This window comes from Vigna unguiculata, chromosome 9 (genome assembly GCF_004118075.2).
Source record: "Vigna unguiculata cultivar IT97K-499-35 chromosome 9, ASM411807v1, whole genome shotgun sequence".
NCBI classification, from domain to species: Eukaryota; Viridiplantae; Streptophyta; class Magnoliopsida; order Fabales; family Fabaceae; genus Vigna; species Vigna unguiculata.
This window is the reverse complement of record NC_040287.1, coordinates 24,353,814-24,376,944: the sequence shown is the minus strand read 5'-3', so window position 1 is coordinate 24,376,944 and position 23,131 is coordinate 24,353,814. Positions and strand designations below refer to the sequence as shown.

Here is a 23,131-nt window from a genome sequence, read left to right as displayed (position 1 = left end):
ACATCATTTATGTTCCTCAATCACCATGCGCTACCTAGCATTGCTTTCTTACTCCTAATTAACCTACAAAGCAAATAAACATAGATTAGCATGTTGGCATAAGTCAAGTCAACTATAGTCAACAAGTCAAACCTAGTCAAAGGTTAACAAGTCAACTAAAGTTGATTCAACTAAGTCAACTTAGGGAATCAAAAATAACAAACACAAATGAAAGGGATGGATTAGTGAACTTCCTTTCTAAACATGCTTAGTCTTCTTAAGCATGTGCCTCCATCCTTGGTTGGGGTCAATTCTTCATCCTAGTTGCGTACTGGCCCCTTAAGCCCAACTTTGTTTGGCCCCTTAAGCATAGTTTTGTCTAGCCCTTAAGTCTAGTTTCACACGGGCCCCCAAGTCTAGCTTTGTCTGACCCAAGCCCAGTTTCGTACTGGCCCTATAAGCCCAACTTTCACTACAAAAAATTATGTAAATTGTGGCGGTTTTAATATGGTGGTTATTTAAAACTGCTGCTTTTTACATGACAATATGACGATTTTTGAACTGTCACATCTACTTAAAAACTAAGAAAACTAACTGCTAGGGATATTACCCAAATACCCATACCTAAAATGCTTACACGTGTCCTTTTATTAGGTTTTTTTGTCTTTTTAGTTTCTTGAAGTTGGTGTTTGTGAAATTACGCACCGAACCCTTTGTTTTGGTGTATAAATTTTTTTCCATAATAGAGTCAATGGTCTTTTCCCGTTATTTTTGCATTGGCGCCATCACAGCAGATGATTTCTTTGGCTGAGGCTTTTGAAATGGCATGAATATTGTGCATGATTTGATTGAATTTCTTTTTGAAGTCGGAAAGTTGGTGAAGAAACTTCCTACTGAAGACTCAAGCGGATTAAAGTTTTGAAAGTGGGTTTCTGAAATTAAATTGCACTACCTCCTTTCTCTCCTAGTGAAGTTTCAAACCCTAGCAAAGCATTTTCTCATTTGGGAAACTAAAACACCATTTGATTTCCTTTGAGAAGTCTTCTCCTTCCTTTTCTCGACTCAATCAAATTTATTTGTTTTCTATTACTTCTTTAAATCCTCACAAATCTCTCTTAAATTTTATTTGCTTTCTGTTACTCCATCAAACCCTTACAAAATTTTATAAATTTATTTGCTTTATGTGATTCCATCAAATTACAATCTCTGTTTCAAGTTGTATTATTTATTTTGGTGTATCAATTCTCTAGCATAGGACGTGGTGGCTGGCATGGAAGTTGCATCAGTGAGTTTCCATTTTTGTCTTGTAGGTTCCAAAGTTTCAATTTTTTCATTATTCTTACTATCATTTTGTCTTTATTCAACTTGTCGTTTGATTTTATCAACGTTTTCCATTTTTTTTATAGTTTCGCAGTATTTTCGCCTTTTCTGCTCACTTCATCTTCTCCCCAGTGACATTTCTTTTGGATTATTCGTGCTTGTGGTTGACGAGTTGGGTAAGTTTTGTGGTTATTTATAGATTCCGATTAGTGTGATGTATATATAAAGGTCAGCCTTGCAACTCATCTGTTCCTGTTCCTCTTCAGATTTTGCAGCAAATGGGCAAAAAAATACCCCAACAGTTGTTCTTCTGTTAAGTCTGCGATTTGAGCCACCAACCTTTCAAATTCTTGAACATACTCCTCTACTCCCCCATTCTACCTTAGGGTTATCAGTTTCTCAAAGACGATACTCCTTTCCTTGCATCTAAATCTTTTATTCAAAGCTTCTGTAAAACCCTCCCAAGATGGGTTCTTGGTTTTCTTCTTGCAAAAACTAAACCAATGACTAGTGCTGCCTTCCATGCTAATGAATGTTAGGCGTAATTTCTCCTTGGAGGAGATACTTTGAATTGCAAAGAACTTTTTTGCCCTAGCAATCCATCCCATAGGATCACTGCCCTCAAATGTTGGCAATTCTACCCTCTTCATCAAATGCTTCTGAACTTTTTCCTCGTTGTCAGAACCTGAATCTTCCTTCCTAATCACATTTGCGACCCTATTCCTATTATTAACATAATTCTCTCCATTCTCTGAACCCTTTTCAGACCGTTCCTTTTATTTCTTGCAATTCTTAAACATATTTATGATTTCTTGAAGATTGTCTTGCATATCCAAGATGATCTTCCTATTCTTGCTGGTCCACCTTTCCAAGGCAACAACTCTTCCCTTAATGATTAATAGGCCCTTGGATCCGGCAGGTCGGACCAATTGATAGGTTTCTTAGTGTTAGAAACCTGATCACTCACACAACACCCACACATAGGCAACATAACAAGAACAAAATTGATGTATTATGGCTCTATGAAACGAAAAAATTTCCAAGGAAGACAAAACCTTCCCCCTTACAGAATCTGTTTAGGAATTCTGTTTACACTCCAAGACTATCAAAAGATAAGCTAAACCTTTACAAAGTACACCTTTTTCTTATTTATACTCTTCCTAAAAGAAGACTTACATCCCCAACTACCCACTAACAACCTGACCTCCCTAACCGACTAATTGTCAGTTTTATTTCTACTAACATATAACTTTAATGCTTTATCAATTACTTCATGTTCACAGATTGTGATGGGAGATATTTGGCTGGCTTGGCCAGAAAGCAGATGAATTATTATTACCTGTGTTAAAGAAGTATAATAAACGTGAGGTTATATATTGTTTCAATAATCTCTTCCCTGTTTTGACTGAAATTTTTATTGTACTAAAAGTTGAAATTAATTTTGATCACTAAATAAGGAATCCTTTTAGCCCATCCTTTCCATATTCATTACCTCTTTTGAACAAAATCCATCTCCCAATATTGAGGCTGTTTTTGGGTCTTTGGTGTTTTTCACCCTAACCTTCATAAACTTCATCTCCTTTAGGAATGTGAGAGGAACGATGTGCCCACATGGCTATCTAGTCTCCTCTAAACCTTTTCCAAACACATTTTGCTTTTCACTTGTGAATTCAAGCACGCATGCATTGATGTCATGAAAGAGAAAGTCAAAGATATACTCATCTGAGGCATTAGACCTTAGGATATATGACATCCCACACTTTCATAAAATATTAAAAATAACAAGGAGTTTGAGGATTGCAAAAAAGAATTATTGACTTTGGCATGTATAAAAAATAAAATAAATAAAAAAATTCAAAAAGGATAAAGCATAATAAGTTTTTCATCATACATATAAGAGAACATGTGTCTTGACACCTTGTGCTTGAAATAATAAGCAGATATGTTTATCATGCATAACCATTTTACAAAGTCATATCATTTGTGAGTGTTTTTTCTACGTTTTTTTTAACAATACAACAAAACTATTTAATAAGTTTATTGAGAAAATTAAATAAAATGTTGGGTATTGTTCTATCTGTTTGCTTGTGTTTGACTGTGAAGTTTTATCGTGGGTTGTGGTTTGGTACTACGTGTCAATTTCTGCTCTAAGTTTCAACCCTTATGATCAACCACTATATATTTCTCATCCCAATAAAGGGCAGCCTTGCAAAATCAATTGATGTTCCAATAAAGGTCAAAACTTTAGTTAAATGAAATGGAAATTTCTCTTTGTGCACATTTGTTTGAATTTTAATTATGTATTACTTGGATATTAGATAAAATTTGTTATATAGGATGGCCTTTAAGACATTCTGAATCTGAACTTGAATTAAAATTTTTGTTTTCTATGTTAAATACTTAATTGATGTCCTTTGTTTTCAATTTTTTTTACCGTGGTTAAGTTTTTTTTTTTGTGATTTTTTGGGGTTTCAAGTTGCCAACTTTTATGTTTTTGGTTTGATTTTCTGAAATTTAGTTGGAGAACCCCAAGTGGGAAGATTATGGAGTTGCAGTTCAATATTGTGAGAAAGTTAGAGGTTATTGGGATGGTAAATAGGAAGTACAATCACTTCCTTTGTCCAAAGATCCCTATTATTACTTCCTCCTTCCGTTTCCCCTTGAAAAGTTATCCACTTTCAATTATTCCTTTGACAATTTCTCTTATTTTTTTAATTCAACTGTCTTCTGCGGGTTTTAATTTTGAAGTGTTTTTTTGGCAATTTCTACATATCGTTTGTCATTGTCTTTGTCAATTGTTTTTTGGTTTTAAAGAGAAATTCTTATTTTATGATTTCTCGAAAGTTGTTCTGGCTTTACATTCCAAATTTTTAAATGGGTGGATTGGGATCAATGTTGGATCTCTTGATATCTACTGTTGTTTTATTAAATTATTGTCATCGTGATTGTGTGGTTTAGTGAAATGTTTATTCTGTGGCTAATATTGGTTTATGAAGGATTATCCAATGCTCTTTATGAATTATGGATTGTCGATTCGGAATCCAAGAAGAACTGAATACTCAATCAAGTGCTATTGTCCATTTTTTCTCATATATTATCTAATGTTATTGTTGTAGTCAAAATTGCAGGTCCTGAACTTTTGAATGCTTTTTGTCTTAGACTTTGATTCATGATATTTATATTTCCTCTGAATTAAACTTTTTGTATTGTGATACTTTTATTTACAATAAGGGATCTAAGTTTGAGGCTTTGATGAATTGTGTTAGTTGTTAAGGAATTGTTCTGAAGGTTTCTATAATAACATGGAGCGAGTAATGTAACTCTTCTTTTATGGTTCTCTTAAATGTGTTATGGTTTTGTTCTTTATTCATGTTTAAATGCGATAGGAACTTAGAGCCAGTAGTGTAACTCTTTTTATTATAGATATTGACACTGATGCTAACAATGCATACATGTTGTTTCAGGCTTCACCAAAACTCAGTGAAGATAAAGTCAAGCAGTGTGTTCATACAAGATTGGGGGGAGAATATCCACCCTTCACAATTTACTTTATTTTTCCTTTTTTTTTTGCTAAATGTCCTTGAAAATATTATATTGCTTATATCTTTGAAACTGTATGCATATGAATTGGAAAACTATGCAATGTAAGTCACTAGAGGTAGCATTAGAATTCTATATTTTGTTTAGGTAATAAATTCTAAATATGCAAAAGACCAAAATTTGAATCTGAAATGTTATATACCTTTAAGTGGAGATTTGTTGGATGTATTCATTAGTTTTAGTTTAGCAATTTGAAGACAATATTTTTATGTTGTTTATGATCTCGATTTTAGTACAATTAAAGGTATTAATTAAGGCTGAGAAAATTTGACAAATTTTTAGTGTAGAAGTCATACCTATATTTTTTCCTAAAAATATTAAAAGGAACTACATATATTAGGACAATAAAAGATCAATTTAAAAAAATATATATTCATGGATAACAACATGATACTTAGTTACAAATGGTTATTGTTGCTGCAACTTGTGTTCAATACGAAGTTGATTACGGACCAAACATGAGTGTTGTAGTCAAAGCTATTCAACCTTTGTTGGGTACTTGATATATTCAAACTTCTGATCACACAATTACAATTTCAGTTATTCTTAAATATGGAAAAGAATTATAGTGATATTGTAAAACTTTATATATTATGTGTACATTGATTGAAATGGAATCATATGTGGTTTAAGAAAAGAGAAAAAGACAAAATAGAAAGACTAAGGAGAATGACAAATTGTGATTGCATTTTTACTGTACAAAAAGAGAATATGGAACTATGTATAGCTTTTCATAGCAATTTAAATCATATTGAAGAAAAAAATAAGTGCAATGATATCACAATTATTTATTTAAACAATAATCGAATTTATATAACTTAAAATTCAATCTTTAATCTCACAAAAAATATCATGGTTACTCTTAAAATAATTTAAGATAAATATACAAAATAATGTTACTATAAATAAAAGATTAAATTTAGTAATGATTTGTACTCATATGCACAAATCCAAAATGATTTATACAATCAATAATGTTATTATTTGTTTTTAAATATTTTTTGTTAATTACTAATTAATTTCATTAATCGTTTTTAATTTTTTAACTATGAAAGGTTTGTTTTTTATTTCATACATTTTGAAATCTTTTAATAGTATCAGTACTGTTAATATTAGTAGTAATAGTAACATTAGTCTTAGTATAGGTATTAGTATTAGGGTTATTTTATTATTTTTAGGGTTAAATATGTTTTTGGTCCCTCAAGTTTGAGCGAAATTTGGGTTTAGTCCCTCATCAAAACTTTTGACCAATTTAGTCCTTCATCTTCCAAAATGCGTGAATTTAGTCCTTTTAACCAAATTTTGTTAAGTTTATCTGACATTTCAAGCGCATTTTGAAAGATAAAGGACTAAATTGGTCAAAAGTTTTGATGAGGGACTAATTCCAAATTTCGCTGAAACTTGAGGGACCAAAAACATATTTAACCCTTATTTTTATTATTACCATTCAAAACAAAGTATGTTTATTTGTCATATTTTTAAAGGATTAAAATATTTATTTTTAAAATCAAAATGATTTCTTTCTAAATTTATTTTATTAATTGACTAATTCATTTCATTGATTGTTTGTAATTTTCTAATTATGAAATTATTGTTTTTATTCCATACATTTTGAAATCTTTTAAATTGATACATTTGTAATTAATAATTATATGATTAAGTTTTAAAGATCTTTTATCAAATAATTAATTTCATTAATTATTTTAAATTTCTTTAAATTCATTATTATTATTATTGGTATAACACACAATATATTAATATTTATATTATTATTATTAGGATTGGTATTGAAATTATTATTAGTGTAAAATATTATTGTTATTTTTTTATTTAATTTATTACAAAAAATACATGTGATTAATTATTTAATTATTTCATATTATTATTATTATTATTATTATTTTGTACGAGATTTATAATCTACAATATGTTTACACTATTACATTAATGTCAACCACAATATACATGTTCTATTATTATTATTATTATTATTATTATTATTATTATTATTATTATTATTATTATTATTATTATTAGTATTGGTATAACATATTATTATAATAATTATTGGTATTCAAATTAGAATGAGTGTAAAATAATATTTTTTATTTTTAATTAATTCATAACAAAAAATACTAGTGATTAATAATTTAATCTTTTCGTATTATTATTATTATTATTATTATTGTTATTATTATTATTATTATTATTATTATTATTATTATTATTATTATTATTATTATTATTATTATTATTATTATTATATTGCACGAGATGTAGACTTTATGTAAGGCCCAATTTTCTGCCCTAATGTTTTAAGGGTTGTCTTTAAACTATTGGGCCTAAGGGTTGTCCCAAAGGATAAAACTCACCCCTAAGTCTGTCCTAATTCACTCATTCTACGCTTTCAGAGATCTGTTCCCTTGGTGCTTAGAGTTGCAACCGTCACTCTGTTAGGGTTTCGACGTTCAACCAGATTCAAGCCTAGCTCAACCTCATTCTGCTCACGTAAGTGTTCTCCCAACGCTTAGTTTTCAATCTCTTATCTATTTTCGTGGTCAATGTTAGGGTTCCTGTTATAAACCCACTGTTGTTCTTTTTCCAGCTCCATAATCTTTGTTGACATGAGAAGCCAAGGTGGTTTGCTTCTTGAAGATTTGATGAAGATTGAATGAAGCTCTTTTGAACTATCTTGAAGCCATTACCATTGGAATGAAGCCTACATTGATGAAGGAAAGGAGAATTGATGATATCCATGGTGATCAAGGCTGGAACATATGCTCTCCATGTAGTTACATCATTAAGAAAGTGTACTTGTAGTTTGTAATTCATGTTGTAGACCTTAAAACATTAATTAGATGTAGTTTGGTCTTTGTTGTGTTTTTAATCTATTGAATGTTTTTTCAACAGGTTAAAATGTCTCTTTTAATCTGTTGAATGGCTTTTTAACAGGTTAAAAGGTTGGCTGCGGTAGTCTTAAACTACAACAAATTCAATCAGTTGATTTAGTTTTTAATCGACTGATTTCACTTAAGTCAAGTGAAATCAACCTGTTGAATTTCGTAACAGTTTGACTATAAAAGCTGTGATTTTTGAAAGAGAGGTCTGTTGATCATTTTTAGAGCATGATTTGGTTCTGGAAACGTGTGGAAACTCTCTCCTTCGTGATCATAGGTGTTGCAGCTGTTAAAGATTGATCTTAGATCAATTCTTGGAGCTTTTGGCTTGGTTTGAAGCTTGAAGAAGGTGGTTTGTGGTAGGCAAGGATGTGATACCACTAAGGTTTGATCTTTCTCAAGCTTTGTGTGTGTGCCTGGTGGTTTTCCAAGTCTGCAAGAGGGTTCTTGCTGTGCTAGTGTGATTCTTGCGTGATTCAAGAGTCTTTTGTGGTGTTTTTGCATATTTTGGAAGTGTAAGGGTGGATACTTTGTAAAACTTTTCAAAATAGTGCAAAGTCAAGCTAAGGTTGTCTTGACAAACTGGATGTAGCTCAGGTTTGAGTGAACCAGTATAAAACTTCGTGGTGTCCTCTCTTCTCTAACATTTCTCTCTTGCATTTTAATTTTAAAAGTTTCAAGAACTTGTGCTTTAATCATCTTTTTCATGTTCTTGCATGTTTTCATAGCATCTGAAGCATTGAACATGTTTGTATAATCATTTGGAACTGATCTTGATCATTCTTGAGCATTGTTTCTGGTTTAAAATTCAAATTCGCATTTCTGTATTTTTCCCAGTATTTCAGTCGACTGTTTTCCAATTTTAATCGATTGATTATACTATAACAGAATCTGTTTAGTAAAATCAATATGTTAACTCTGTTTTTGATCGATTGAAAGTGTATAATTCAGTACTATTTGCATCCTAACTTGGTGATCTAATTGATTCAATTAAAGGTGGTTTTTAGCTTGCAAAGATAGCCTAAATTTTTAACTAGCCAATTCAACCCCCCCTTCTTAGCTTTTCAACCATTTCAAAACTAACAATCTTCTCCTAGAGCTGTGGTGCTCCGCTGTTCGGCGTCAAGGTCTTAAACTATCTCATTCCAGGTAAGGGAAGCTAGGGTTTCGAGTTTTAAATCATTTTTGGCCTATTTTTGAGTCTGCTTGGTGTTGGTATGGATTATACGTTGTTGTGAACATGTGGAATGCATTGTGTTGTTATTTGGATGTGAAAATGCGACTGCTGCAGGTTAGAACAAGGGCGAGAACTAATAATCTCGCCCAAGCGAGTTAGTCTTGCCTAAGCGAGACTAGCGAAGGCTCGCCCAGGCCCTCTGCGCGAGTGGTCACCCAGGCGGGTGGTTCTGGTTTTGAGCGAGAGACTGTCTCGCTCAGGTGAGAAGAGCTCGCCTAAGCGAGTTAGCTCGTTTGGTCCTGATCAGATTTATCGAGCTCTCATCTAAGCGAAAGGGGGCTCGCCTGAGCGAGAGTCCCTTTCGCCTGAGCGAGACCCTTCAGCCTGAGCGAAGAGCTGGGCGATGGTACGCTCTAGTTTGGTGGTTCCTTTCCTGTCCTTTAATGTTTGGCATGTAATTGATGGGGTTATTGTATGATGGCATGAAGGGTATAAATATGCATGAGTGGGAGGGTGTATGAGTTATGAATGACAAACTTGAATAAATTCTTGGCATGAAATGAACATGAAATGGTTGGTTATGAAAGTGGCACGGTAATGAGATGGGTTGAGATTCTAATTCATGGATGGAGCATGGTGAGTTGGTATTGGTTTGACCTAAAATATGAAAGAGGTTGGTTATAAGAGTTGACATATGTATATGTATATAAGCGTGATAATTTTAATTGGTTGTTTGAATATGTTTGGTTTGTGGTCAGTGCATAATTCCTTGAAATCTCTAGGTGAGATTTCAGGGTCGTGCTTCAGTGGTCGGGATGTAATTTCATGGCCCCTGTTAGTGGGTGTCTATAGTGGTGCCCCATCTATATGGTCTGGTAAGGATTCAAGGTAAGGTTGCATCCTGACACTCTAAGGAGTCAGTTAGTCTCACTTAGAGCGGACTGACTCTTGTGGTGAGAGTAGTAGGAGGCCTGAAACTCATTAAGGGCTAACCTTGTGTGTGGGGGATTGATTCATCGTAACACTTGTAACACATAGCTCGGGGGTAGCAGCTCGAGGGTGAGCAGAGGTATCCACCACAAGTGCAAGCATCCGCTGAATCTGACCAGATTATATGTATCCGGATGAGTTAAGTCGAGTCTTAGTGTATTGGTTTGAAAGTCATAACATGCTTGGGTGTTGTATATATAGTTGACTGCGAAAGTGTATCTGATTGCATGATGAAATTATTTTTGTGCTCTAGCTTACCCTACTGTTTGTGGTTGTATGTTCCGTGGTGTGGTCTTTTCTTTTGCAATGATCATCAACTTGTTGATGTGAGCAGAGGTGAGAACTCCTCAAAATAATCAAGGTGATGGAGGTTCCGCTGCATAGTCCGCTTGATATGGATCTGTGTCTTTATGGGCTTTCTTTCTGGGCTATGACCCATGTATTATATTACTTCTTTTAATTTCCTTTGGGGTTTGCTGTTGAATGTTGTATCTGATATACTTTTGGCATCGTGGTGTGCCTAGGTTTTTGTAGGGATTGTGTTTAAGACCCCAGGACTGTGCTGCTATATTATTTGTGTGTGACGTTTCTTTTAATTATACTTATTAATTAAATGGGACGTTATAATCTACACTATTATATTAATGTTAACCGCAATATATTTATATTATTCTATTATTATTATCATTATAATTATTATTATTTGTAGTACTATTAATATTATTAGAATTAACAAATATTTAATATTATTTTAATGTTATTATGATTCTATTATTATTATTATTATTATTATTATTATTATTATTATTATTATTATTATTATTATTATTATTATTATTATGATTATTATTATTATGATTATTATTATTATTATTATGATTATTATGATTATCATTATTATTATTATTATTATTATTATTATTATTATTATCATTATTATTATTATTATTATTATTATTATTATTATTATTATTATTATTACTGGAGTTTTCTTTTTTATAGGATTCATAATACATAACATAATATATAATATGTCTATATTTGATTTTAAAAATAACATGCGTATATACAAAATCAAGAATTCAATTCACATTTTCTTCTCTAATTTGCAATATATTTATCATTGATATTATAATTTTATTCAATAATTATCTTTTATTTTAATACTTTTCTTTGATTATTAGTGTTATTTTTACTACTATTTGTTATTATAAATGTAATCAATTTTTATATTCTATTTCTTTATTTATTGATTTATTAATGTTAATATTTTATTACTAATTGGAAGTTGAATTTATATTTATTGAAAATTAGAAATATTTATTACACTTTATTATTTTTATTTAAAATGTTAGTATAAAATAATAATATTATTTTTAGTTATTTTGTTGCAAAAATACCTGTGAATAATTATTTAAACATATTATTATTCATAATCTATAATATGTTTACACTATCTTATTATTATTATTATTATTATTATTATTATTATTAAAAGTACTTGTATGAGATATTTAATTATTTTTATACGGTTGTTATTATTGCTCTTCTGATCCATCACATTTTTATATTATATACAAACAAATTTAATTTTTAGGATTAAAACAAGGTTACAAATTTTGGTATTCTTTAATGCACAATATTCTTGATATAGTCAAGAAGGTCTTTTTTTTCCTAGGGTGAAACTTTCTTTTAGAACGCAAATAAATCTACCAAACAATTTTTTTCCTCTTTAAACATCCTTTTCCATCTATTACTTTCAATATTTGTAATTCTACACTCGAAATATTAAAAAAAAAAACAATTCCTCACATTTGCAATTATATTTAAACTTTTAATTAATATATCCGTCCAAAGATTATAATAACCAATAACCATATGACATTTTACTATATAAATAGCATAATCAAAATAATCATTACTGTAACTAATTTATTTATTAGTAAGCAATTAAAAAACATAATATTTTGTTATTCAACTAACAACATATTTATGATTATTTCTAAGCAATTTTAAAACAATCCATTAAAAAATATAATATAAATTTATTTATATTAAAAAATATATCTAAATTTGTATGTAACCAAATTTGAATTACTCCATTAAAAATATAACTACAAAAGTTAAAGTAATATTGATCTGTACTAATTCTAATAATATCTAACTACTATATTTATTATTATTATTATTCGTATAAACAATAATATTGTACAATGATATATATAAAAAATATTAATTGCAAAAGATAATTAATATTTTTTATTTTACAAATACAAAATTAAAAGAAAAAAAAAACACACTCCGTAAGTACTCATAACTCATAGATATAACACTAATTTTACATTAAAAATGTGACAGTTTTAATTGCTGCTATTTAAACTGTCATACTTTACATATAACAGTTTTAATTGCTGCTGTTTAAACTGTCATACTTTACATATAGAATATGACAATTTTAACTGTCATTATTTAAATGTTGCAGTATGACATAAATTAAAAAAATTAAATTTTATATTAAAACATTTCTGCCTTTTGTGTTTGTTAAATTTTGAAAACTAAACTTTTTCCCCCTTTTGAAAACCCAAAAACAGTACTGAAAATGCAAAAAATTGACTTCTTCCCTCCCTCGTTTCATTTTGAAAACGCTGAAAGCACAAAATCACGAATTCATCTGCCATTTTCATCGCCTTCGATCTTGCATATTATTTTGATCAACTCCCTCTCTTTGTTGTTGGCTATCTTTGTTCAAGCAGCTCTTCATTGCCCGACAACTCTTCATGACCTTCTCACTATGGTCGAGGTTAGGTTATCCCTCCTCTAAGTTCTCATTATCTACCTACAACTTAGGTTTTCATTTTTGGTTTGGGCTCGCCTCTACTATCGATGGGGCTGCAGATCTTAACACTCGTGGCGAGTAGCACGTCGACGATGGTGAAGATTTGTTCGAAATATTTCTCGAAGAGGCTTACTTCTCTGTGACACCAAGCTGACGATTCACTTTGGTGCATGTTGTGCTGTGTTTTCTGAAGCGAAGCGGAGGATGTGAGAAGATGAGGTGATGGATGGCGCACACAGTGAGGTTAGTTACTCTCTAGTTGAAGAATTTGAGCAATTTTTTATGTCTCACTTAATGAATATTTTAGGTTTTTTTGATTTATTGTTTTTTTTTTTCTTCAAAACGCGTAAGGCAGGAGCATGATCGCCTCTTCGACGCTCTGAGTCTAAGTGACAAGCTGCATGGCTACAAAGAAAGTCGATGTGAGAACCATCTAGATGCTTCTTGAGAAGGGTGAGGAAAATTATGATGAAGTCATTGTGTTTGTGCAATTTAGTTTGAGAATAAGAAAATGGAAGGTGTGGGTGTTGTAAAGAAGAAGAGGGGTGGTGACAGAGGTAATAACAAAGATGTTGATTCATTAATTGTGTTTACTCGCTAGTGATTTGGTACATTAGAATGAGAATTTTTACTTTGGCTCGTTATCATGAGAAGCATTTGAGACTGGTTTTGTGTTTTGCATGTTTGTGATTTTAGCTTGGCAATGGAATTGTTAGTTTAAGAAAAAATGTTTCTTTCTTAAATTTTTAAATGGCTGATATTATTTTTTTTTTCATTTGAAAATATTGATTTCATAGTATTTGATCAAATCGTTATAGAAAGAAATTTGGGAATAAAAGACTTCCATATCAAGCTTGAGGTATGTATGTCCCTATTTCACTGTTCCATTGAGGTTCTTTGAACTTCATGAGAAATAATAGGGCTAATACTCCATTGAGGTTCTTTGAAGTTCATGAGAAATAATAGGGCTAATACAAGGGTGTAAAGAAGTAATCATCACCCTTTTGACATTTTTTTTGCAACTATGAACAAAACTTTAGATATAGTTGTTCATGCATTTTTTTCATGTTGTTACTAAATCAGAATCAGGGTTTCACAGTGTTAATCTTTTTTCCTTCATATATATTTAATGAATCTCTTATAGTGCAAATTAGTGAGATGAAGCTTTAATCTTGGTTGGTATTGGTATTATTTTTGTTTTTTGTTCTCTTTTTACCTCCAAGGCATCTTCCAGTTACTTTTGCTCCTTAGCTGACTGTTGTGCTGATGTGTATCTTTGGATGACGAATTTGAATGTTTATTCCCTTTCTTAAAAGTGATCTCCTAATTTAAGTGACTTACTAATTATCGATCTTTTATTATGTAGGATTGCTATTATGATTTGTGTATATTTCTTGTGCATGGGATTTCTATTTTAGAAGATTTAGTGGTAGCTCCAGCAGATGGGTTGCAAGCATCAATTTGGTAATAGTGGTGTGTCAAGTAAAACTAAAGCTTTGATATGTCATTACGTGCTTTATCCACTAGTGAACACTTAAAGCTACATAACGAGTTACTTAATGTAGCTTTTCTTTGTTGTTTATTTTGTTTCCCTTGAAATAAAAATATTTTATAAAATTAGTGAAATTTTTTATTTAAAAAAATGATGAATTTTATAACTGAAATAGGAAACCTAAGACTTTTTTAAATTGAGTTTATGTTGATTTAGTTGAACTTTGTTTTTAAGGTAGAGAATCTTTTGCTGGAGAGGGGGATAACAAAGAGGTAATTTTCTGTTCACAACCTTCTGTTTTGAATTTTTATCTTTACATAAAAAAAGAATCATCAATACAAGGATACACAATTTTCAAGGAAATGAAACATTTGTCTTTTTCATATTAAATAAGAGTCGCAGACATAACTAATGGGCCATTATTAATGTTGAAATTTCTTATCATAAAAGAATGACATTAACATGCATAACAAGTTTGCAATAATTGACTTGAAAGTTGAAACTGAAGGTAGAATTGGCATTTTTCTTTAGCCCCTTAAGTCCAGTTTAGTCCAGTTTTGTCTGGCCCCTGAACCTAGTTTTGCATTGACCTCCGAAACCTAGCTCTGTCTGGCCCAAACCCAGCTTCGTACTGACCCTTTAAGCCCAACTTTGTTTGGCCCCTTAAGCCTAACTTTGTTGGCTGTCCTAAGTCCAATTATGCAATGCTCCCTAAAACCCGTCTCATACTAGTTCCTTAGACCAATTTTGCTTGGCCTCTAAGCCTCGTTTTCTCTGGCCCACTAAACCTATTTTTCACTAGGATTCTCATCATCCTTCATTGTTATATTTTGAACATAGGCAATAAAAGAGGAAACATGTGAATATGCATTGAATTTGATGATTATGTTGACAATTGATTCAGAACATGAGTAATTTAAAAAAAAAGAGAAAAGAAAAAAGAAAAATAGAGGAAAGAGGAAAAAGAGAATAAAAAACAAAGATTGAATGAAAAAGAAAAGGAAAGTGAAAAAAAGGGTTTTACATGCATATGCGCATTCATGTAGTCATGCACCCGTATCACATCATATTATCATACTTCATGAATAGCATTGAAAATCAATTCAAAGAAATTTGTTAAAAAAAATGATAAAAGTTGAAAAGTCATCAGAGACAGCTTTTTATGTACGTTGCATCAATGTTAAGCAATCACATGTTTTTTGTATGCATCAAAATTAAACTTATCATTCTAAAAAATTATGTTTCTAGATCGGGACCCTCTACATAGTAATAGTTGCCGAATCCTTTGGATCAAGACCCTTTTCTCAAAAATGGTTGAATCTGTTTTCAAGGAAAGATAAAGTTTTCGCATGGTGACTCTCTTCTTAAAATTAGTCTATGTATTCGCTTGATTTGTTTTTTTTCCTTTTTCGAACAAAGTTATTGTTTTTATCTTATCTTTCACTATGATAATATGAAAGTTAAGATTTCATATTATCTAATAAAATCTAAGTAAAGAGAAACAATTGTCAACATCAAATTTCGTCTGGTCAAATAAAATATATTTTCAAAAATTTTAAAAAATTGATAAAATATTAATAGATAAACATAAAAGGTTGAAATAAAATTTATAAAATGAAAATTTAAGATTTAAAAGAAAATTAATCGGTTAAGTTAATTAGGATCAACAAAAGAAGAAAAAAAAGAAAAGAAATAAAAAGAAATCGAAAATTCATTTTTAGCCTATTTTTTGTTATAAATAATATTAATTTTTTTTTTACATTTAACACCCTATTGTTTCTATTCCTACCACTCACTTTCTTTTTCAGAAAAACCAATAGTCACTGACACACCATTTACACACTAAAAAAAACACCCACTCAGTATAAAATAACTATTAAAAATTTAATTTTTTTATCAAAAGTTTTATAGTAATATTATTTATTTGTTTATTTTATTAGAAAACAATTTATATTTTAAAACACTTATTAGTTAGTTTAAAAGTGAGATTAACGTAAGCTTTAATTAATTCAGAGTATATACTTCCTGAAAATCTAGCAGATAATATACAAATCAACCCAAGGCGGAGCGAACACTTTGAAAAACAAAATAATTTTTTTGAGTTCAATTTTCAATTACATACAAAATCAAACACAATAAGCAAACAGTTCCATTTGGCAGGTTGAAAAGGGAATCGAACATGGCAATGGTGTAGGTTTCGATCAGGATCAAACTCTAAATCACAGGAAAGCAAAATCCCAGAAACCAAAAACAGAGGATTGCAGTGAGTTTTGTTGAAGACAGCTAGCTTGGAAATTTAAAGTTCCTATTTTTCTTTATCAATTTAAATTGAACTACAAAAACACTCACACGCCATTTACACACTAAAAAAAACACCCACTGAAGCACACCACTCACACACTAAAAACACACTCACGCACGTGCACCACTCACCATACTCAACCACACAATTCACGCACACAACACACACTCACAATAAACCCCAAGGGGACGAAATCCACGCCTCTGGGGGAAATGGACCCTGATTCTCCACCAAGCCCTCACGCACAGGTTCTCAACCCCTACGAACCCCTTTCTGATTTTTCTTTAATTTCTTCCTCAATCACCACGTAACTTGCGTCTCAGCTCCGGGACACCACTTCACGAGCTCGTTGCCACTAGACCACATCACCTCGCTGCACTACAATTTCGGATCCCTAGAGTCTTCTTCGTGCAACTCTCCAAGCCCACTATTGTTGTTTCCGGCGAGACTCTTACAGTATCAACAATCTCTGCTGGCGCTATGCTGGTCATTTTAAAATCTCTCTTATGATTGTATTCTGTTTTGGTTTTGAGATTTAATTAATGTGATTTAAATTGATTATGTGCTGTTTTGTGGCGTTGAGTGAAAGGATTATTGTTTTATTTGACTATGACATTTGTGCTTGTGATTATGGGTAATGTTATACCTACTGTGATTGTAGCTCTTGGATATTATTGTTAATGTATTGAAGGAATTATGTAATTGAATGCATAACTAAGGGTTGATTGCGGTGTATGTATGTTAATGTGTAATTGTTAATCGTGGTTGGAATCAATGCAATAAGGGTGAGACCAGGAATTACAGTTTCAAGTTCAAATTGGGAAATGGTGTTGGTTTCTTTCGGAACAAAGAATTATATGGCTTGAAAAGCCCCGATTGTTGGGAGGGAATGCTACGAAATCAGTTCTGTTTTGGGTGATGAAATTCAAAATTATTGGATTAATTGTGGAGGAGATTATGTGATTAATTGTTAATTGTTGATGCTTGATTATAGAAGTTTTAAATCTGAGTATGTGTTTGAGATTGCAGCATGTTGAGAGTCTGGTTCATGTGACAGAACTTCCCTACTATTCTATCATTTTTTATCTAGTATATATGTTTACATGCAAAATTAAGCCCAATATCATTTCTCACCTTTTAATTTCATACATATACATTTTCTAAGGTTGGATACCTGTATGGTCATCCGTATCATTTGGTATCCAGTCTTGTTATCCAAATATTTAATATTTTTTAAAGATACATAGGAGAGCGAGGACTTATCCTTGTCGGGTCCACAAAATTTAAAAATATTTTTGGTTTCTTTTCTATATTATTTTCTTATTAGTTTGTTTTGGGGAAAATTAAACATCTTGAAAACCACATCATCTTTGTATATCTAGTTAAAGGTACTGCTTTCGGGCGGACGCGGTAGGGTGCTAATACCTTCCCTACAGCGTAAGCAACTCTCGGACTCAAACCAGTTTTTTTATATTTGTCTTATCTTTATGGTTTTTCATAGTTTTTCAAAATAAATTATGGTGGCGACTCCCAAACATTTATTTAATTTTATTTTTTTTCGAGTTAGCCATTTTCCGTCACGATTTAGGTTGTGACAATTAGCCTCTGTTTAATGCACCAGATTGGTGTTTTGGGTGTATGGTCATGTATGAATTTAGATGGATGAAGTTTTTGAGTTTTGGAATGGGCATTTTCTAAGTTCTTTGGATTTTATGGGATTAAAGTTTGAGTTTCTGGTCTTGAACAAATGGAATAAATGGTAACTTACGAGTTCGTGTTGTTTTTAGCCTTTTTTTTGGTTGGAATTGATTCGGTTCTAGGGATAATTTTGGGGTTTGATATAATCTTTGTTTTTGTGTGTGAATGAATTTAATGGTTGTTGAGTAGTAGAATGTGTGCTTATGTGATTTTGGATGCGTATTTTGGATTGGTTTGTCGGCCATTGCTCTCTTTGCATGTGGATGTTATATAATATCTCTATTTTGTCTAAATGCTTTTGTTTATTCACCATTAATTGCACTCAATTGGAGTTGATATTGATTTAGGTTGCGACACTATGCTTGGACGAGATTTCAGGACTTGGGGTTCCATCGTTCGGAGCTTGTGTTTTTAGATGCAAGACACAGCGAAGCCTTGTCTCTTTTCCACCTGGATCACACTGTCATCACTGCCATTCTCAAGTCTTGTTCTGCTCTTTTGGCTCCCAAATTGGGCAGAGTTGTGCATAGTTATGTTGTTAAACAAGGTCATACTTTTTTCCAGGTTACCAATAAAGGGTTGCTCAACATGTATGCCAAATGTAGCATGCTTGATGACTGCCTCAAGCTGTTTGCTCAACTCACTCACCGTGACTCTGTTACTTGGAATATTGTTTTGTCTGGGTTTTCAGGGTCGAAGAAATGTGATCCGGATGTGATGAGGATATTTAAGATGATGCATACTAGTGGCGAGGCAATGCCAAATTCTATTTCTATTGTTACTGTCATTCCTGTTTTTACTCGTTTAGGGTACCTGGATGCTGGACTGTGTGTGCATACTTATGTTATCAAGTCTGGTTTCGAACAAGACACCCTTGTTGGAAATGCTCTCGTGTCAATGTATGCAAAGTGTGGGTTGGTGTCTCGAGAAGCATATGCTGTCTTTGATGATATTGTTCACAAAGATGTTGTTTCGTGGAATGCAATGATTGCAGGCTTGGCTGAGAATGGGTTAGTGGAGGATGCATTCTTGTTGTTCAGTTCAATGTTGAAAGGGCCCATGCAGCCAAATTATGCGACTATTGCAAATATTCTGCCTGTTTGTGCCTCATTTGATAAGAGTGTTGCATACCATTGTGGAAGGCAAATCCACTCTTATGTGCAGCAGTGGTCTGAATTGTCAGCTGATATTTCTGTCTGTAATGCTTTGATTAGCTTCTACTTGAAAATTGGGCTAATGAGGGAAGCAAAAGCTTTGTTTTGGACAATGGATTCAAGGGATTTGGTCACGTGGAATACTCTTGTTGCAGGGTATACATCAAATGGAGAATGGTTAAAAGCATTGCATCTGTTTGGTAATTTACTATCTCTTGAGACATTATTGCCAGATCCTGTGACCATGGTCAGCATACTTCCAGTTTGTGCACAATTGAAAAATATGCAGGTGGGGAAACAAATCCATGCGTATATTTTTAGATGTCCTTTCCTTTTTTATGTACTGCTGTTGGAAATGCTTTAATCAGTTTCTATACAAAATGCGGCTATACAGAAGAAGCATATCATACCTTTTCCATGATACCCAGGAAAGATTTGATTTCGTGGAATTCTATTTTTGATGCCTTTGGTGAGAAGAGGCATCATTCAAAATTTATTGACTTGTTACATTGGATGCTTAGAGTCAGAATTAGACCTGATTCAGTTACAATGCTGACCATAATCCGATTTTGTGTCTCTCTTTCTAGAGTGGAAAAGGTTAAAGAAATACATAACTATTCAATTAGAACTGGATCTTTATTAAGTGATATTGCACTAACAGTTGGGAATGCAATACTTGATGCATATTCCAAATGTGGAAACATGGAGTATGCAAACAAAATGTTTCAGAATCTATCAGAAAAAAGGAATCTGGTCACATGCAATTCACTGATATCTGGTTATGTGGGTTTAGGATCACATCATGATGCAAACATAATATTTAGTGGGATGTCAGAGACTGACCTTACAACATGGAATCTTATGGTTTGGGTATATGCAGAAAATGATTGTCCTGAACAAGCTCTTAAATTGTTCCATGCGTTACAAGCTCGAGGGATGAAGCCTAATATGGTGACTATCATGAGCCTCCTTCCAGTCTGCACACAAATGGCATCAGTACACTTGTTGAGCCAGTGCCATGGATATATTATTCGGTCATTTTTGAAGGATCTTCACCTCGAAGTTGCCCTCTTAGATGCATATGCCAAATGCGGCCTCATAGGTCATGCATATAAGATATTTCAATTGAGTGCTGATAAGGATCTGGTTATGTTTGCTGCTATGATTGGTGGGTATGCTATGCATGGCATGAGTGAAGAAGCACTATGGATATTTTCTCATATGCTGAAGTTGGGAATACAGCCAGATCATATCATCCTTACTTCCATATTATCTGCTTGCAGTCATACTGGCCGAGTAGATGAAGGACTGAAGATATTTTATTCAGTAGAGGAACTTCATGGTATGAAACTAACTTTGGTGCAGTATGCATGTGTGGTGGATCTCTTAGCTCGAGGTGGCCGTATTAGTGAAGCATACTCTCTTGTGAATAGTTTGCCAATTGAAGCTAATGCTAATCTTTGGGGGACATTGCTTGGTGCCTGTAAAACCCACCATGAAGTAGAATTTGGGCGTATTGTAGCAAACCAACTCTTCAAAATTGAAGCTAACAAATAGGAAACTACATTGTACTATCAAATTTGTTCGCAGCGGATGCTAGATGGGACGGGGTAATGGAAGTGAGAAGAATGATGAGGAACAAAGATTTGAAAAAGCCAGCTGGATGCAGCTGTATCGAAGTAGAGAGATCAAATAACATTTTTGTGGCTGGAGACTGTTCCCACCCCCAAAGAAGCATTATTTACAGTACACTACACACATTGGATCAACAAGTTAAAGAACCCGTGGAGTTTTTAGCTTAATCCTGGATAAGTATTATGGCATCAGACGTATTTATTGACCCACCCTTCAAAGAATTTATTTATTCTTTCAATAGGCTTAAAAAATACTTACTTGTATGGATCACCACTTTATTAACTGAGTAGACTAAACTAATTAGTGATAGATAAATTGAACTAGTTCATGGTTTGATTTCTGCATCATTTTCATCAAGATAAATCTGAAACCGCGCATACTATTCATTTAGGTTCTCCGTCATTTCAATTAAAGTTCAATTCATTATCCCATTAGATTTCATGCATCATGCATTGCATTCATGCATATCTTAGTTTAGTTTCATCATGCATTTAAATAGTTAGTTTCAATTAAAATAAATTCTTCTTTTCTTTATTTTAATTTATCCCCCTTTGTTTTCTTATATTTTAATTTTAGCGAGATTAAATTATGCAAGCTAGGCTCAATATGTACCATTTCCTTGGATTTGATACCCAGGGTTTCCCTATACTTCATTAGGGGGATTTTGGTTTTGTTACTCTAATGCGACTGAAAAATATGTTAACAAAATGGTATTTTGTTGCATTTTAGTTCTCTTCTTTTTAAGATTCCCTTTTTAATAAAACTAATTTGTCAAGATACCCTCTTAATTGTGCTAAATTGAATCTGACCCCTTGATCTAACTTTTCTTTTATTGCATAGGTGCCCCTAGTCAATTCATTTGCTGATGGTCAAAATGCACATTTTATTAAAAGCAAATCAAGGGAGCCAACGCTGACCCAAGCCTGATGCACGAGAGAAAATCCTAACCGGAGAGAAGGGTTGACACGTGATCAAGCGAGAGGATGCGCGAATCTGATCTGATCTTCGAGAGAGAGAGAGACCGAGGCTGATTGTGATGGATGGAGATGATTCGAAGATCAAAATAGAGTGAGAGCATGACTGATTGGAGATGGACTAACGAGAGAGAATCCAAGCTGATCAAGGGCAACAAAGACGAGGATTTCAAGGGTGATTCTGGTTCAAGAAGAGGATCGGGTTAGGTTTTCAAGTTTTCTGATTTATTTCATGGGGGTTTATAAGGGATGAGTTCAGGTTTTTTTGTTGAGGGGCCCTGGTTGTAGGAGTAGAAACATGTCAAGAGGCTAGGATTTATGTTCATTGTTCTTGTGAGCGAGGGAGAAAGAGTGTATTGTAAGAGGGGTTCCTCCATTTTCTAATGAGCGCAAAGTAGCCTTTAGAAATTAGGTTTTCTCCTTAGCATGTGGGTAGCTCTACTTGGCCTTTCACGAGCACAAAGTGGCCGGAATTGTGCTAAGTGAGCCTCCTTCACTAATTCGATTTTAGAACTCTTCTTTTTCTCGTGTAACACTTCAGTTTGCAATGAATACTCTGATCTAATTCCATTCCAATTTCCATTTCTGAGATTTGTTTACTGATGTTTTGCTTGCATTTTTTTGTTTCTGCAGCCTTTAATTTCTGATGCTTTTTGTTTGGTTATTGTTCACTCGCATTTTATGTTTTCAGCATTTAAATTCTGTCTTGTTTTTAAAATTCCTTTATTGTTTTCAGTTTTCATTTAAGCTTTGTGTTCTCAATTCGGTGTAGTGACCACGGGTTCATTTTCTGCACAGTATAATGTTTTCAAGTGACCCTAAAGTGGGCACGCAATATCGAGATGTCTTTTGGAGTATAGATGGATTCTTGTTCATTCATTGCAATAACTCTCAATTTTATGTTTATTCTACAACTTTTAATTCTGTCCTGGCATATTTCTGTTTTGTGATTCTGCTCTGAATTTAAGTTTGCTGTCTTAGTGGTATTAGTTCCATGCATTTCCTAGTTTCGCAAGTTCTGGTAGTGGCTTAGTTATAGATCTTTATTTTCATGCATATTTATGTTTTGTGCATCTG

At 32.6% G+C, this 23,131-nt stretch overlaps 1 protein-coding gene and 1 long non-coding RNA gene across 2 annotated transcripts; both read left to right on the top strand.

The window, feature by feature from the left end:
* The first annotated feature begins 12,572 nt into the window (after positions 1-12,572).
* LOC114196138 lies at positions 12,573-14,321 on the top strand. The gene is made up of 4 exons (XR_003606628.1): positions 12,573-12,763; positions 12,859-13,042; positions 13,155-13,252; positions 14,166-14,321. It is a non-coding gene; the product is annotated as an uncharacterized LOC114196138 (long non-coding RNA).
* A 3,930-nt stretch (positions 14,322-18,251) lies between these two features.
* LOC114163587 (putative pentatricopeptide repeat-containing protein At5g08490) lies at positions 18,252-22,643 on the top strand. Its single transcript, XM_028047892.1, is given in 5 exon segments — positions 18,252-18,352; positions 18,639-19,783; positions 19,786-20,994; positions 20,997-21,274; positions 21,921-22,643. Coding segments are annotated over 4 exon segments (2,706 nt in total). The 3' UTR covers positions 21,248-21,274; positions 21,921-22,643.
* Positions 22,644-23,131: the final 488 nt, after the last annotated feature.